Source organism: Gadus morhua, chromosome 1, assembly GCF_902167405.1.
Source record: "Gadus morhua chromosome 1, gadMor3.0, whole genome shotgun sequence".
Classification (NCBI taxonomy): Eukaryota; Metazoa; Chordata; class Actinopteri; order Gadiformes; family Gadidae; genus Gadus; species Gadus morhua.
The window spans coordinates 20,812,477-20,829,387 of record NC_044048.1 but is presented as its reverse complement, the minus strand read 5'-3'; the positions used below and the strand labels follow the sequence as shown (position 1 = coordinate 20,829,387).

The following is a 16,911-nucleotide window of genomic DNA, read 5'->3' as shown; positions in this document are numbered from 1 at the left end:
ACAGCAGTAGAACATGTTCAGTTATTAAAGATATTTGTACACCGGTTAATGATTAATAACATCAGTGGATTCTATTGTTTGAGTCCTTGTGTTTATTGTGTACATTTAAGGGACTGTTCTTCTATTGTTTGTGTCCTTGTGTTTATTGTGTACATGTAAGGGACTATTTTCTGTTGTCCTGCAGGTTAATAAAGCATAATGTTGATCAACAACTCAGTGGATCAGTTTACACTTTAAGGTTGTGGGTTCACTTAATAAAAAGCACAACAGAGGCTTCATCTGCACATCATTAATAATCTGGATACCAGCAAGTGCATTTCCATAATCAGACTCCAAATGAGTGACAGAATATGGAGAGAATTCTAGAAGCGACCCGACAGGAAACAGACCCCAACTACTGGCGCCTCTCCAGAGATGAGCCCTGCAGGCTGGTTGATACACCCCCTCCCCTGTGGCGTCTAACAGGACCCTGAGCTTCCATGTTGCAGCACACAGAGGTCAGTGTTTGAGGTGGTGGTGCTGAGCTGAAGAAGAAGGAACCTCTCCTTCTTTGCCTGGGTGTGTGTGCGAGAGGGCCCATGCAGGCCACCATACCACAGAATCAGACCCGAAGCTGTTTCATGAAGATTATCACAGTCACAAGGAGTTTACCCTTTTTGTTTGTAGTACGGGTTAGCCCTTGGTAAGCTTATAGAAGCAATGAGCTTAACTCTCAAAATGAAATGTCTCTTGAAGTTTGGCCTTTTTAATTACAAAAGTGAACAATACAAACAAAGGTGGGAAATCGAAATAAGGGTAAAAGAAAACAGTTGGACCGTATTTCTGATGTCACTACCTTTGACGTCATGACTCTACGGAAGCCTTATGGGTCCATGCTAATATGCAATCGTAATAATTATCATATAGAATACAAAACATTTTGCATTTTTGTATAACTTAAGGTTTCTGATGCGAGAAGGCTACAGGCCAGGGTGATGGTTCTAAAGATGGTCACCTATTAAATCAACAGAAACTTACAGGACAGGGCTTGTGGGATTAGGTGGACAGCCATTTCAGATTACTGTTGATGTAGGGTAGGCTCCCAGACGTCTTGGGTCCTGAACCAAACCCATCGGGACTACTACTCTACTAGTCTTTAGTTGATTGGCCAGTCCCTTTTGATGAACTGTAAAGTAAAAGGAGCAGCTTTAGCCTATTTTGCAAACAAACACATTGCACACAATTAGAGCAAGAACAAACAAACAAGCACAAATGATGGGAGAGACATCAAGGCAGTTCGTGCATCAAAAACAATACACAGGAGACAAGAGAAAAGAGGCCACAGAGGTCACATTGAAAGTACATACAAGACAGAACATGCAGGCAGGTAGCAGAGATGTTGCGGTGGCAACAATGACTGTCACATCAGAACACAACAGACACATCACCTCTGACAGAGATTAATGTGTGCAGTTATAGTTGACGGACAGCCATGTTTAAAGGTGTGCTGTAAGGGGGAGTGTGTATGTATATCTTTGATAGTGGTAGGCAGTGAATTCCAATTCTGATTTGCTCTAACAGAAAATGATTGTTGACCAAATGTGCTTTTGCTAAATGGGATTAGAAGGTCACCTTGTGTGGTACTTCTTGTGATCTGAGTGCTGCTGTTACGTTGGATCATGAATGAGTTTAAAGGAGGAGGAGCTTTGTTATGCAGAATTTTGAAGACCAGGCAGATGTTTTTTTATTTGATTTCATCTTCCCAGCTCAGCAAACAGACACCAAGGTGCTCCAGACAGAACACCGCCCCCCTGTGGGCCGCCGAGGCCATGACTCACTCATATGTCAGGTATTCATGCTCAGTGTATATGGACTATTACTGTTGTTGAGTGATGATGACAAGATTATGAAAAGAAAGGCACATTTCAAGCTATACATTTTATTAAAAACCAATTTTAATGACAAATCGCTATGAATGCAATAATAATAATAATACATTTTAAGTGCTACAGAGTTTAAGAGAGAAAAAAGGGTTGTTAAAACATATAATACACATACAGTAAAAGAGAAATTAGCAAAAGGCTTTTTTAAAAAGATAAATCTTAAGATTTCGTTTAAAAACAGCTGTAGTCTGTGGGACCTTCAGTTGGTCAGGGAGGGCGTTCCATAGTCTTGGGGCAGCAGCGGAGAAAGCCCGATCTCCCATGGTGCGGAGCTTGGTCTGAGGTGTGAGGAGCTCCTGGAGGTGGGGGGGGGGGGGGGTTTGTCCGTGGATGCACTGGAGGGTTAGGAGGGATAATATTGCATTTTCCCCTGAGAATTAAAGATCCCATGACATGCTCCTTTTTGGATCCTTTTATATAGGTTTTGGTGGTCCCCTAATACTGTTTCTGAAGTCTATTTCCCCAAATTCAGCCGTGCTGCAGAATTATTGCACACGCTGTGGGTTGTTGTAATTGATTGCATCTTGTCGTTTCATTTCAGAGGGAACCGGTTGTGCTGTTGTGTTCATGAAACCAGAACGTGTGTGTAATCGTCTGGTGAACCGTGTTGGGACTCATCCTTCATCACGTCCTCTGTTTCACAGGTGACATCGTTTCGATACTGATTTGAATATTCATAGTACTGAAGCAAATAAAGTGTTCACGCAATCAAAATGTAAATCTTTCTTTAAAGCTTGGAGGAGGATTCTACATGGAGGCGTTCAGTAGAAACAGAGAAGAGAACGCATATTCTACTTCATGTGTTTCTATTCGTTATGTTTATTAGCCTCTTCAGTGATAACACAGTATTTATGTACTACTGTAAATAATGAGCTGCGTCAGTGACATGTCTACAGGCTGATTGAGCAATTAAGTGTCGCTTTGTTTTTCTCTGAGTTTCTACACATCACAGCTCTCTGTCCATTGTTCGTATTTTAATAAAGCAATTATACTTGATCACTGAGTCAGGTCATGGAACAGCAGCCTATAAGACGTAAGTCTGGGAGGAGTATGAACTGGGAGGGGAAGTGGTACAACTGGTAAGTTCAGCATCATTTCCTTACTGAGTCAGAGGGTTTGGTTTGGTGCACTTTATCACAGCAGGAAGAAGGCTAAGGTACTGGACTTTACTTTCTGATATATCATGAATATACATAACTTTGAATCTTATCAAAAGGTTGACGGTTAGTTTTCTTTAAAAACACTTTAAAAACGTTAGTAAATGTATGGATGCTAAGCAATTGGTCAAAATTATTGTTGAATAATTTACTTGATTCTTGCGAGATACGGCTCAGGTTAGACTGTGTACATTGGGGATAGAAACCCAGAATCTTTCATCATAGAGTCAGCGGTTTAGGTTAAAGAACTTCCATTTCTTTTTCTTCCTTATTAGGATAGAATGAACAGTTGTTATATTTGACGTGCGATACTCTGATTATAATATTTAGACAGGAAGATGGCCATCTTGGTTAGTGAAGGTGTTTAAACGTGATCTTGACCTGGGTCTTTTTCTCTGTGGTCCTGCATCAAAGATCTGCTTGTGATGTCATACAACATGAGGAAGTCCATATATGGACATGCCTTCAAAGTGGCATAACCAGCATAGGGATTAGTATGTATGATATCCGCACGGTAAAATTGATCTTGCTCAGACACATTTGAAGCCCTATAAGACATTCTGTGTTGAATGATGAACAGTTAATAGATACGTCATCTGTGAATCCTCTTCCTCATTGAGAATGAGAGGGGCTATGAATCTCTTCTAGGAAAGACCACCCTGCCTCTCGACCAAATTAAACAGAGACAACAGCCCCCTGTGACCGGCAATAAGAAGCTCCTATAAAATCAGCGAATAAACAATCACTGACTGTCAGTAGAAAGAATATGTAGTAGTGTTTGTGTCCAGGTCTCCAGTCTGCTATGGATGAGGACAGAGAGGAGGGGGGACCTACCTCTAAAACCACTCTGTCTGGGGAACATGGCCGCCAGAGCAAAGCTAAGAGGTAAGAAGAGGATCTCACTGTCTGTGACTGTTGTCCATCTCAGAGCTCAGCAGTGATATATCATGACTCCATCGTTAGTCTGAGTAACCGCTGTGTGTGTGTTGTGTTGAAGCCCAGAGCAGCAGGAGAGAGCAGACTCCCCTGGACCCAGCTGTGTCTCCATGAAGAGTGACAACTCTATGGAACAACCTGTTAACTTTAAAGATGGAAATCAGTCTATTGAGAAGAGGTGAGGATTCAGAGATTATAAAAATAGAATCAGTCTCCGATCTAATAATCGATCAAAAGTGCATAAATCCTGGTTCTTGATTTTCTAGACGAGTCCAGCAGGAGGGAGCAGACTCCCCTGGTCCCAGCTGTGTCTCCATGGACCGGTCTATGGATCCTGCTGCTAAATTCAAAGATGGAAATCAGTCTTTTGGGAAAAGGTGAGGATTTAGAGGGTGACTGGTCAGAGACATGGAGGGGGGCTTCTTCGGCGGTGAAGAAGGGGGAGGCGAAGGCGGGAGATGTTAAAGGGGGAAAAGGCTCCGATCCAATTTTTTTCAGAACAGTGTGAACAGCACAAATCACAATCTGTTCATTTCTGATTCATGCCGCTTTCTTTATTTTTTATGAGGTCCTGAATCAAACTCAGGTGGGATCTCTCACAATGCGACCTCACTTTGACCTAACTCAAGATCGTCGTTCTGTTACGGTTAGCGGGTGGCAGGCAGGCAGGTAGGACCCAATAGCAGACAGTTCAATAAAAGGATAATTTATTGACGCAAAAGGCAAGGAACACCGAGAACACGGGTGACGCGGGTAACACAGGGAACACCGGGAACCTAAAATGATCCGACAAGGAACAAAGGAAAGGCAAGGGATTAAATACCAAACACACACACAGGGCAAGCAACGAGTAACAGCTGAAACACATTAGGGGAGGGAGCAGTAATCACACAGGAGGGAAACTTGACCGGACATGGGGAGAAACAAGACAGAGATACCAAAGTAAAACAGGAAACACACCAAAACAAGACAAGGAAACAGACAGACCATGACAGTACCCCCCCCCCCCTCAAGGGTTGACTACTAGGCGCCCCACGACATGCAAAAAAAAAGTAGGTCAAATCCAAATAGGTTGGACCAGGGCATGGCAGGGAGCTTCAGGCGGACGGCCTGGGGGGCAAGCAGAGGCCTGCAGCGGCGAAGACGAGGTAGAGGGCGGGCCCCTTCTGGAAGGTCTGGAAGGTTTGGAAGTCGGAACCCCTCTGGAAGGCAAGGTAGAGGGCGGGCCCCTTCTCGAAGGTGCCCCCTCGCCCCTTCTGGAAGAGGGGGCACCCTCGGGAAGGAGTAGGGTTCAGGAACAGGACAGGGCTCGGGGACCGGAGTCAGCTCAGGGGCTGGAGAGAAATGTTGAACCGGATGGCACTCCAAACTCACCACCCCCACTCCGATAGTCCGTAAGGCACCCTCCAACCCGGGCCTTGAAGCGACAGCGCTGCACGTACGCCCTAACACAGCCTCCCAACAAAAAAAGAGCGTCCGCTGGGTCCAATGATGGTCGGATCATTCTGTTGCGGGTGGCAGGCAGGCAGTCAGGCAGGCAAGGACTCGACAACAGAGGGTAGTCAGGCAGGCAGGGGTTCGTGGCAGGGGGAGAATAGGTAGACGTAACGACGAACTGGCGCCGGCAGGTAGGAGATCCCCGGCTGAAGTAGGGAATGGTGATTGGTGATTGTAGACTGGCTTGTCAGGTGAAGGACCACTGACGTCAAGTAGCCACTAGATGGAGGTAGTGGACCGCGTAGCAGGACGCGGCGTGACACATTCATCATATTGGCCACATTCAAAACAATGTGAACACCAAACCAAAACAACTGTTGGAGCAATACATCTGAGATGAGCATTAAGGCTTGCAGTTCCCCGGATATGAAAAGTGTATTTGTTCTGTACTTGTTTTGTCTAGATGACTGCTAGGCTGTGGTCAAGATGAAGCGGTGAACTCCATGTGGTCATAGTCTGTTCTTCATATAACAGATAGAAAGGATAAGAGGCTTGAAATCAGATGTTCTGACTTTGACAAAGCAGTTTTCTAGTCAGTGTTGATCAAGCAGCTATTCTGTTATTCTAGTTTCAAGCATTAGGTTATTCAGAGGCAGGAATAACATCTCAGTAACAAGTTATAATATCTTAACTGAGTAATGGACTTCCTGACGAGCAGACCCCAGGTGGTGAGAATGGGCAACCACACCTCCTCCTCACTGACCCTGAGTACCGGGGCCCCCCAGGGCTGCGTACTCAGTCCCCTCCTGTACTCCCTGTACACGCATGACTGTGTGGCAACACACAGTTCCAACATCATCCTGAAGTTTGCAGACGACACTACCATCCTGGGTCTCATCTCTAACAACGATGAGACCGCCTATAGAGATGAGGTAAGGGTCTTGGCAGAATGGTGCCAAGACAACAACCTGTCTCTCAGAGTCTGCAAAACCAAGGAAATGATCGTGGATTTCAGGAAGCTGCAGAGGGGGGGTCAGGACCCCATACACATCGAGGGAGCTGAAGTGGAGAGAGTCTCCAACTTCAAATTCCTCGGTGTGTACATCAAGGATGACCTAACCTGGTCCATGCAGGCAGGCTCAGCAGTCAAAACTGCACAGAAGCGGCTATACTTCTTGAGGAGACTCAAGAAGTTTGGCATGTCTTCAAAAACTTTAACAAACTTTTACAGATGCACCATTGAGAGCATCCTCTCAGGCTGCATCACTGCCTGGTATGGTAGCTGCTCCGCTGCCGACCGCAAGGCCCTGCAGAGGGTGGTGAAGACAGCGGAGCGTATCACCGGCAGCCATCTCCCCTCCGTGCAAGGCATCTACAACAGTAGATGCCTGAGGAAAGCAAAAAAGATTCTAAAGGACAACAGCCACCCAGGCTATGGACTGTTCTCATTGCTGCCGTCTGGTAGACGCTACCGGAGCATCCGAACACGGACTACCAGATTCACAAATAGCTTTTTCCCCCTGGCTGTAAGGCTTGTGAATCAGAAACACTGAACCTCTGAACAGTTGCCACCTCCACCTACTCCCTGCTCCCCCACTCATACAATTCACTTCATAGATATATTTGCACAATTTTAAAAACTTTTAACTTATGCTTAGCATTTCTTTTTTAACTTATTCTCTATTCACACTTAAACTGCTGCTAGCCCTTCTACTGTACTCTGCTACAGAGATATATGTTGTTTTTTAAATTGTTGTATGTTAAATGTTACATTTTATTGTCATATTGTTTTAGAGTTTTATGTTATTTTTGTTATATGTATGACGTCTACTGCGTAGATGAATGATGCTTGCCAAGTCGTAAGAATTTTGCTGTGCTGAAGCAATTTGGTACATGCAACAATAAACACACTTTGACTTTGACTTTGACTAATATAATTAGCCAAGTTGAAGATGATCACCTAGAAACTGCCTTTTAAGAAGAATTATCTTGTCAGCATAAAAATTGCAGTCTGATACTCTGATTAAAAGTTGTGTGTGTGTTGTGTTGAAGCCCAAAGTGGCAGGAGAGAGCAGGGTCTCCTGGACCCACCTGTGTCTCCCTGAAGAGTGACTACTCTATGGATCCACCTGTCACATTTAAAGATGGAAATCAATCTATTGAGAAGAGGTGAGTGTTTATCAGAGATTACAAAAATACAGCTTCTATCAAACCTCCTTAAATCCTCCTGGTTCTTTATTTTCTAGAAGACTCCAGCAGGAGAGAGCAGACTCCCCTGGAACCAGCTGTGTCTCTCCAAAGAGTGAACGCTCTGTGGATAGACCTCCTGAATTTAAAGATGGACGCCCCTCCAGAAAGAAGAGGTAGGAGTTTCAAACAGACGATGAAAACAGAACAGTTGGTTGTTATCTACCTCTACTGATACTGTGTGTGTGTGTGTGTGTGTGTGTGTGTGTGTGTGTGTGTGTGTGTGTGTGTGTGTGTGTGTGTGTGTGTGTGTGTGTGTGTGTGTGTGTGTGTGTTTTCTCCACAGACAACACCAGAAGAGGTCAAAGGTTACCAGTGCTCAATCTGTACAGCAGCATCAAACAGAGCTGATCAAGGTGTGTAAATATCCAACAGGATAATTGACTTTATCTCTAAAGGAACATTAGGAAGCATCTCTTGTGGTGCTAATAGTCTCCAGGCTTCCCTCTTTAGACCAGCGGGATGTGAATCTAGCGCAGATGCTTCTGATGTCCTCGGTTATTTCAGATTAAAGTTCTCCTTGATGTTTGTTCTGTTCCAGAGGGCTGAGGAGAATGCACACGCTTTTCTAGACAAAGAGCTGAAGAAGCTCTGGAGGGTTCTCTACCCCGATTACCCACAATGCGAGAGTCAGAGGGAAGAGGAGGAGGAGGAGGAGGAGGAGGAGGAGGAGGTGGATGGTAAGAAAGAGGAGCAGAGGAGGCGGGCCATAGAGGGAGTGGTAGACATCACAAAGCTCTGCCTGATGGAGATGAACCAGGAGGAACTGGCCGACACACTGTGGGGTGGTAAGAGACTCTTATTTTGCAAACAGAGTGGAAACTTTATTTTACTTTATTTTGAAACTGAATATGCTGTTATTTTCAAATGGTAGAAACAGACTCTGAGGTTTAATGGTTTGTTCCATATTTAGAGGATTATTGTGGGTGTATCAGGTAAGATGGATGGAACCAGATAGGTATTGTTAATGTCATTGTATCAGGTTAAATGGTTTGGTCAAGATATCTAGGCTTATTCTATTTATATTAGGTTAAATGGTTTGACCAAGATATGTAGGTTTATTTTGTGCGGTAATCACGTTAAAGGCCCACTATGCAACTTTTTTAGCCAAAATTACATTAATTATGCAGGTTGAGAGTTATTCTGATGGTTCTACAACCATTTCTGGGTCGCTTCTCCAAGGAAAAAGCGAATATGCAACTTGCTCTGTTCGGACTGACAAAATGCGGATGTGACGCAGCGGAAGTATCCAATCGCGCCTCGAAAATGTAGTCAGATCGTAGTTTTCACAGACACACCCCCAAACATGGCACAGGCTAGATATAAACAGCCAGTTGCGAGGAAATTGTTGCATTCATCATGGATCAATCGATTGATAAGGGACCCAAGAGGCGACTTTCGGTGGAACAAAAGAAGAATAAAAAGAAGTTGGTCCAGAATAGGGACCAGACACGAGTGAAAGGGGAACTATGCAACTTTTTTGGCTTGATTTACCTTAATATAACGCGAAGTAACGAATTGCTTTACGGCACAGACCCCCAAACACGGAACCGGCTCGATATAAACACAATTAACTAAGGGATTGTTACATTCATCATAGATTTGCAGACTAAAAAGTGACAGAGAAACCCAATGTCGGAAGAACAGAAGAAGAGAAAAGGGAGACTGACCGACAGAGAGGCCAGACACGAGTAAACGTTGGGCGAGCTTTTCAGGAATAGCGTGAACTGAAAGAAAAAGAAGACTGCAAATCAGACGCCGACTTGGCCGTGTTGCTTTGGAAATTGAAAGTACCCTTGGGTGGCCTTTGTCTTCGTGGTATTCTTGATGTTGATAGTCTCTGTACAAATGTGTTTGCTCAACCATTTTGTTGTGAGCCCTGTAAAAATGTGTATTCTCGACAGTTTTTTTTGTTTTGAGCCCTGTAATGTTTCTAGCTTCCTCGGTTGCAACCATGGAAACGCCTTTGTTTCCATGGGTGTTTTGCTGTTCGTCTGTCTCGTCCCCCAGATACAGGCAGAATTCCCGAATCCAGGTTCTTGTTTATTTAGATTATTATGTTGGCCAACACTCTTACACTGATTGTTCTGTTCAACCTAAGATAAAGCAATTATAATCTAGGATATAAATTCACCCCGTCAACTATAAAGAATGATGGATTTATGTTTATTGCAATACAAATACACCATTTTAAAAATGTATAACCTTGTCTACACTTTATGAACTTCTACTTTGGACATGGCTCCACGCATTTGCCGGCTTCTTTGAAAACAAATGCACATGGCTCGCGTAGAAGTGCATGGGTAAGGGTCGTCAACGAGTTGTTACGACAGTGTTGTAAAATATCTACTACGACGCTGTAGGGGGCGCCGTGTAGAGAAAAGTGCGTGCCAAACCAAGAAAACAGCGAAGAAATGCCCGATCCTGCATAGTGGGCCTTTAAATATTAATATTAAAAAATATTAACATTTTTAATCTGTAACATGAAGTAGTAACGATGCCACTAAATGTCATGAAGCCATTTTACAGGAAGAATTTAAATGTGTCCAATTATATCACAATGCACTAAATTATGTCTTCTGTGGTTTTGTCATTTAGGAGCTGTTGCTGTTGGGTGCCAAAATAAAATCAAGTCTCATCTGAGGGAGAAGTTCAGGAATGAGTTTGAGGGAATTGCTAAAGCAGGACAGCCAACAGGTCTGAATGACTTCTACACCGAGCTCCTCATCACAGCGAGAGGCAGTGGAGAGGTCAACCAGGAACATGAGATCAGACTTATTGAAACAGCCTCCAGGAAACCAGCCAGGGAGGAAACACCGATCAAATGTGAACACATCTTTAAACCCTTGCCTGGACAAGATCAACCAATCAGAACAATAATGACAATGGGAGTGGCCGGCATTGGTAAAACCGTATTAACCCACAAGTTCACTCTGGACTGGGCGGAAGGCAAAGCCAACCACGACATACACTTCACATTTCTCTTGACTTTCAGAGAGCTGAATTTACTGAAAGGGAAGGAGTTAAGCTTGGTGGAACTTCTTCATTACTTCTTTATTGAAACCAAAATAGCAGCAATCTGCAGATTTGACTGGTTCCAAGTTGTCTTCATCTTGGATGGTCTAGATGAGTGCCGACTGCCTCTGGACTTCCAGAACAACCAGATCTGGACTGATGTCACAATGCCGACCTCGGTGGACGTGCTGCTGACAAACCTCATCAGGGGAAACCTGCTTCCCTCCGCTCGCATCTGGATAACCACACGCCCTGGGGCAGCCAATAAGATCCCTGCTTTGTGTGTTGACAAGGTGACAGAGGTGAGAGGCTTCAATGACTCACAGAAGGAGGAGTACTTTCTGAAGAAATTCAGCGATAAGACGCTGGCTAGCAAAATCATCTCCCACGTCAAGAAATCACGAAGCCTCCACATCATGTGTCACATCCCAGTCTTCTGTTGGATCTCTGCAACTGTTCTTGAAGACCTCTTCCAACCATCCCAGAGAGTAAAAGAGATGCCCAAGACTGTGACCCAGATGTACATCTACTTCCTGAGGGTTCAGTCCATACAGGCGGACATGAAGTACCATGGGAGAGCTGAAAAAGATCTAGACTGGAGTTCAGAGAGCAGGGAGATCATTGTTTCTCTTGGAAAACTGGCTTTTAACCAGCTGGAGAAAGGCAACCTAATCTTCTACGAGACAGACCTGGCAGAGTGTGGCATCGATATAAGAGCAGCCTCAGTGTACTCAGGAGTGTTCACCCAGATCTTTAAAGAGGAGTATTGGCTGTACCAGGACAAGGTGTTCTGCTTTGTCCATCTGAGCATCCAGGAGTTTCTAGCTGCACTTTATGTCCTTCAGTCCTTCATCAACACTGGTGTCAATCTATTCTCAGAAGAACCAGCTACCCCCGGCAAAGATGAACTCTTCCTCTACCAGAGTGCTGTGGACAAGGCCTTACAGTGTGAGAACGGACACCTGGACTTGTTCCTCCGCTTCCTCCTGGGCCTCTCTCTGGAGACCAATCAGAAACTCCTACGAGGTCTGCTGGGAAAGACAGGAAGTAGATCAATGACAACTCAGTTTAAACAAGGTCTGCTTTGGCTGACAGGAAGACAGCCCAATCAGAGAACAGTCTGTTACATCAAGGAGAAAATAAATGGAGATATCCCTCCAGAGAGAAGCATCAATCTGCTCCACTGTCTGAATGAGTTGAACGACCCTTCTCTAGTGGAGGAGATCCAACAGTCCCTTACATCAGGAAGACTATTCATGGAATCTCTCTCCCCTGCTCAGTGGTCTGCTCTGGTCTTCATCTTACTGTCGTCAGATGAGGAGCTGGATGTGTTTGACCTGAAGAAATACTCTGCTTCAGAGGAAGGTCTTCTGAGGCTGGTGCCAGTGGTCAAAGCCTCCAAAATATCTCTGTAGGTCCATTAATAACATGTATTACAATACACAACGCAATATACATAAAAAATGAAAAAAAGTTATGATAAAATACAAAACATCCCTGCAGTTATACACATATATACATGCAAGTCTATTTACATAATAAAACGGTAATATTATGCGGCAAAATTCCAAGCACATCTTTTCAATATTCAATATTTTCTGCCAAATAATTATTTGAGATTTAAGGATCTAATGTATTGACTAGTTAAATTAACAAAACAATTCTAGTTAAAGCTAGTAGGTAGGAGTTTCGCCAGCTAGTTATTTTGCCAGAATTCCTTTATTTTTCTTAAAAGTAAAGGAGCTATTATTATTATTTGAATCACAGTTCCTAACATGTTCTGTTTATTTTGTGTGAAGGCTGAATGACTGTCTTCTGTCAGAGAGATGCTGTGAAGCTCTGGCCTCAGTTCTCAGCTCCAGCGCCTCTAGTCTGAGAGAGCTGGACCTGAGTACCAATGATCTCCAGGATTCAGGAGTGAAATTGCTCTCTTCTGGACTGGGGAGTCCACACTGTACACTGGAAACTCTCAGGTCAGTTTTACTAAATGTGCAAACGATTAACAAGAATGTGAACAACGCGCCACTGACTTTAAACCTGGTATTTCCTGGTTTGTGGCGGAATTGTTTAATAGCTCACTATCGCTCAGTTCCCAACATGTTCTGTTTATTTTGTGTTAAGGCTGAATGGCTGTCAGCTGTCAGAGAGATGCTGTGAAGCTCTGGCCTCAGTTCTCAGCTCCAACTCCTCTAGTCTGAGGGAGCTGGACCTTAGTATCAATGATCTGCAGGATTCAGGAGTGAAGCTGCTCTCTGCTGGACTGGGGAGTCCACACTGTACATTGGAAACTCTCAGGTCAGTTTTACTCAATGGTCAAAGAGTTACACCACATGTTCCGGTAACACTTTATAACAAGGTGCCATAATAAATAGCAAACTAGTCATTACCTAAACCCTTTGTTAATATTTGTTAATTGTTACTAAAATATCTATTTGGCAAGTTAATCAGGTCTTTTTCACTGACCACAGAGTGTCGCTGGTAAGGGTTAGGGTTAGGGTCGTGTGTTAGGGTTAGGGTTAGGGCAGTGAGTTAGGGTTAGGGTCGTGTGTTAGGGATAGGGCCTTGTGTTAGGGTTAGAGTCGTGTGTTAGGGTTAGGGTTAGGGCAGTGTGTTAGGGTTAGGGTCGAGTGTTAGGGTTAGGGTTAGGGTCGTGGGTTAGGGCCATGTGTTATGGTTGGGGGTTAGGGTAAGGGCCGTGTGTTAGGGTTGGGTTAGGGTTATGCAACCAACTAATATTTAATTAATGATGAAAGAACTATTAACTTGTGCCAAATATAATTTTAGTAACAATAATATTAACAAAGGGTTAGGTAATGACTAGTTTGCTATTAATTATCGCACCTTATTACAGAGTGTTACCCATGTTCCATCGCAGCGGAAAGTTATATAATTAAACTTATAATGACGACATTATTACTTTGATATCATTGAAAATGTTACACCTTGTTGTTTAATTGGATATTCTAATGCATCCATGCTTGCAACTTTTCAATTATGAATGTAAACATGAACACAAAATAGAATCATAGTGCAGGGGACGGTGATAGTTAAAAGCAGGCTGAAATACAGGGGCTTACCTTTTTTGAAAGCCTAAACTTCGTTCCGCCAATTCCTTCTCAACCATGGCCAAGATATCCACCACGTCTTTATTTGTTGTGGAAGTACCAGAGATGTCGAAGAACCCAGCGCATTAGTTTAGGATTCATAATATCATCCGGAGGAGCACACATTTTTTTTGCCGTGATATTATATATTGTATTATGTAGATATTATATAGACATAGAGCTCTGTGAATCCGCAAACAGATTCCTTCTCTTTCTCCTCCATGTTGCGGTTCACTCTGACTTCAGGGAGTGAACGCTGATTGGCTGTCATGACCAAGCATCAAGAGAAATCCACAAATATAAATCATTTTACACCCAATATTCAATAAAAATAAGCATCTTACATGGATTAAACATTCTAATTAAAGATTTGAACACAATTCCTTTACTATGTTATTTTAATCACAATTCCTAACATGTTCTGTTTATTTTGTGTGAAGGCTGTATGGCTGTCGTCTGTCAGAGAGATGCTGTGAAGCTCTGGCCTCAGTTCTCATCTCCAACTCCTCTAGTCTGAGAGAGCTGGATCTGAGTACCAATGATCTGCAGGATTCAGGAGTGAGGCTGCTCACTGCTGGACTGGGGAGTCCACTATGTGCACTGGAAACTCTCAGGTCAGTTGCACTAAACTCCTCTCCTATAATGTACCGGGACTTTGTTTTGCTCGGGTTAAGAGCGAAGAGTCTATCGTGTCACGACCCAGAGCCCGTACAGGCATACAACGTTTATGGCGGAAATACACTGACAAAAGTCATGGGGCAAAAAACGAACGCATCCCTGAACACAAATCATCATTGTAAACAATGTAACTGCACTATCGCTCAGTAGTTCTCTGATCCCGAGACCGATAACTACGCCCACACCAAAAGTGGCGAGAATGTTCGGGCCGCGTGTTGGCGCAAGTATAATCACGCAAACTTCAAAAAACTTGCCTCAGTGTGGGAGGCTTACCTCTTGTGAACACCAAAGTAGACATCCGCCAATTGATTCTCCACCATTGCCGAGATAATCACCAGAGCAAGTCTTTACTTGTTTTGGAAGTAGCAGAGAAGTAGGAGCACACAGCTTTTGGCCATGATATTATATATTACATTATATAGATATTATTTTACATTATATAGATATAGGGCTCCGGGAATCCGCAAACGACAACAATCACTTTCTCCTCCTTGTTGCGCTTCTATTTAGACATCAGGGAGTGAGTGCTCATAGGCTGTCCCGACCAAGCATCAAGCAGAATTTGCAAATATTAAGCATTTTACACCCAATATTGAATAAAAATAAGGATCTAGTGTATTGATTAGTTACATTATTAAAACATTCTTTTAAAATATTTCTAATCAAAGAATTACACAATTCCTTATTATGTTTAAATTAAAAGAGGTATGTAATTCTAATCACATATCCTGACACGTTGTTTTTATTTTGTGTGAAGGCTGAAAGGCTGTCATCTGTCAGAGAGATGCTGTGAAGCTCTGGCCTCAGTTCTCAGCTCCAACTCCTCTAGTCTGAGAGAACTGGACCTGAGTACCAATAATCTGCAGGATTCAGGAGTGAAGCTGCTCTCTGCTGGACTGGGGAGTCCCCACTGTACACTGGAAACTCTCAGGTCAGGTTTGCTCAATGTGCAAACAGTTAAACAACAAGTTCCATATCAGAGGACTTCTGACAGATTCACATCCAGAAAACTGATCATTTCGTGCGTGTGTGTGTGTGTGTGTGTGTGTGTGTGTGTGTGTGTGTGTGTGTGTGTGTGTGTGTGTGTGTGTGTGTGTGTGTGTGTGTGTGTGTGTCTGTGTGTGTGTGTGTGTGTGTGTGTGTGTGTGTGTGTGTGTAGCTTATCTGGCTGCCTGGTCACTCAGGAAGGCTGTGCCTCTCTGACCTCAGCTCTGAGCTCCAACCCCTCCCATCTGAGAGCGCTGGACCTGAGCTACAATCACCCAGGAGACTCAGGAGCTACGCTGCTCTCTGCTGGACTGGAGGATCCACGTTGGAGACTTGAAACTCTCAGGTATGGAGAGGACAGCTCACCTCTCAGGGACAATGTCTTGTACTAGGATTCATCCAGCTAATGGATGTTCTGGTTTGAAAACACAGCTTCACATGTTGTGTTGAAAGTGATAAGACATCAGATGATGATGGTGAATGTTTCAACATGCTGCTCTCCCTTTGTTTCCCCCCCAGTGTGGACCACGGTGGAGTGTTGAGGCTGAAACCAGCTCCACAGAGGTGTAAGTGGAGTTTGATTCATCACAACACAAGTTAACTATTGAGAAATATGGAAAGTCCATCCACACAGCAGGAGGTGAAGACAGTTTCAAATGTGTACTAGGAGCATATGCTCTTCATGCTGAATATTTCGATCTACGGTATAATATGTGTTTGATAGTTCATATTGCCAAAGTGCATGCAGTTTGTACGTTTGTATGTTTCAATGTTCTGTCTGGGACAGCCACTCGCACACACATTGGCTTTGCTATTAACTTTAATTATCTAAAAGTCAGGGCACACTACTCAACTATAGTTCCATATGATATTATTTTGTCTTTCTATGTTAATGTTTATAGAGTAGATAGCACGTGGAAAATGACAGGAATAAGAAGTATGCAAGACAACAGTACTAGTGATGATGATGATGATGATGATGATGATGATGATGATGATGATGATGAAGAATGGTTCAGCAGCTCATCCTGTCCTGTTCTCCGTCAGATGCCTGTGAACTCACACTGGACCCAAACACAGCCCACAGACAACTCTCTCTGTCTGAGGACAACAGAAAGGTGACAGTGGTTGGAGAGGACCAGTCGTATCCTGATCACCCAGAGAGATCTGACTTCCAATACCAGGTGTTGTGTAGAGAGGCTCTGACTGGCCACTGTTACTGGGAGGCAGAGTGGGAAGGAGATGTTCGTATTGGAGTGACATCCAGACGAAGCACAAGGAGAGGAGAGGGTGTTAAATCTTTAGATGAAGATGGTTACTTTGCCTACTTCAGTCATAGGACAGACGCTGGCTCTAACAGAGTAGGACTGTATCTGGACCGATCCGCTGGCACTCTTACATGCTACAGATATTACCCAGATGTAGGAG

The 16,911-nt window shown here is 43.7% G+C and overlaps 1 protein-coding gene across 1 annotated transcript; it reads left to right on the top strand.

Moving 5' to 3' along the window:
• Positions 1 to 2,268: 2,268 nt before the first annotated feature.
• LOC115540795 (NACHT, LRR and PYD domains-containing protein 12-like) lies at positions 2,269 to 15,875 on the top strand. The gene is made up of 12 exons (XM_030352405.1): positions 2,269 to 3,964; positions 4,077 to 4,193; positions 7,505 to 7,621; positions 7,699 to 7,815; positions 7,986 to 8,055; positions 8,241 to 8,487; positions 10,298 to 12,125; positions 12,514 to 12,687; positions 12,836 to 13,009; positions 14,259 to 14,432; positions 15,254 to 15,427; positions 15,656 to 15,875. Exons 1-12 carry the CDS (start codon positions 3,882 to 3,884, stop codon positions 15,873 to 15,875), a joined length of 3,495 nt encoding a protein of 1,164 aa, XP_030208265.1. The 5' UTR covers positions 2,269 to 3,881.
• The last annotated feature ends 1,036 nt before the right edge of the window (positions 15,876 to 16,911 follow it).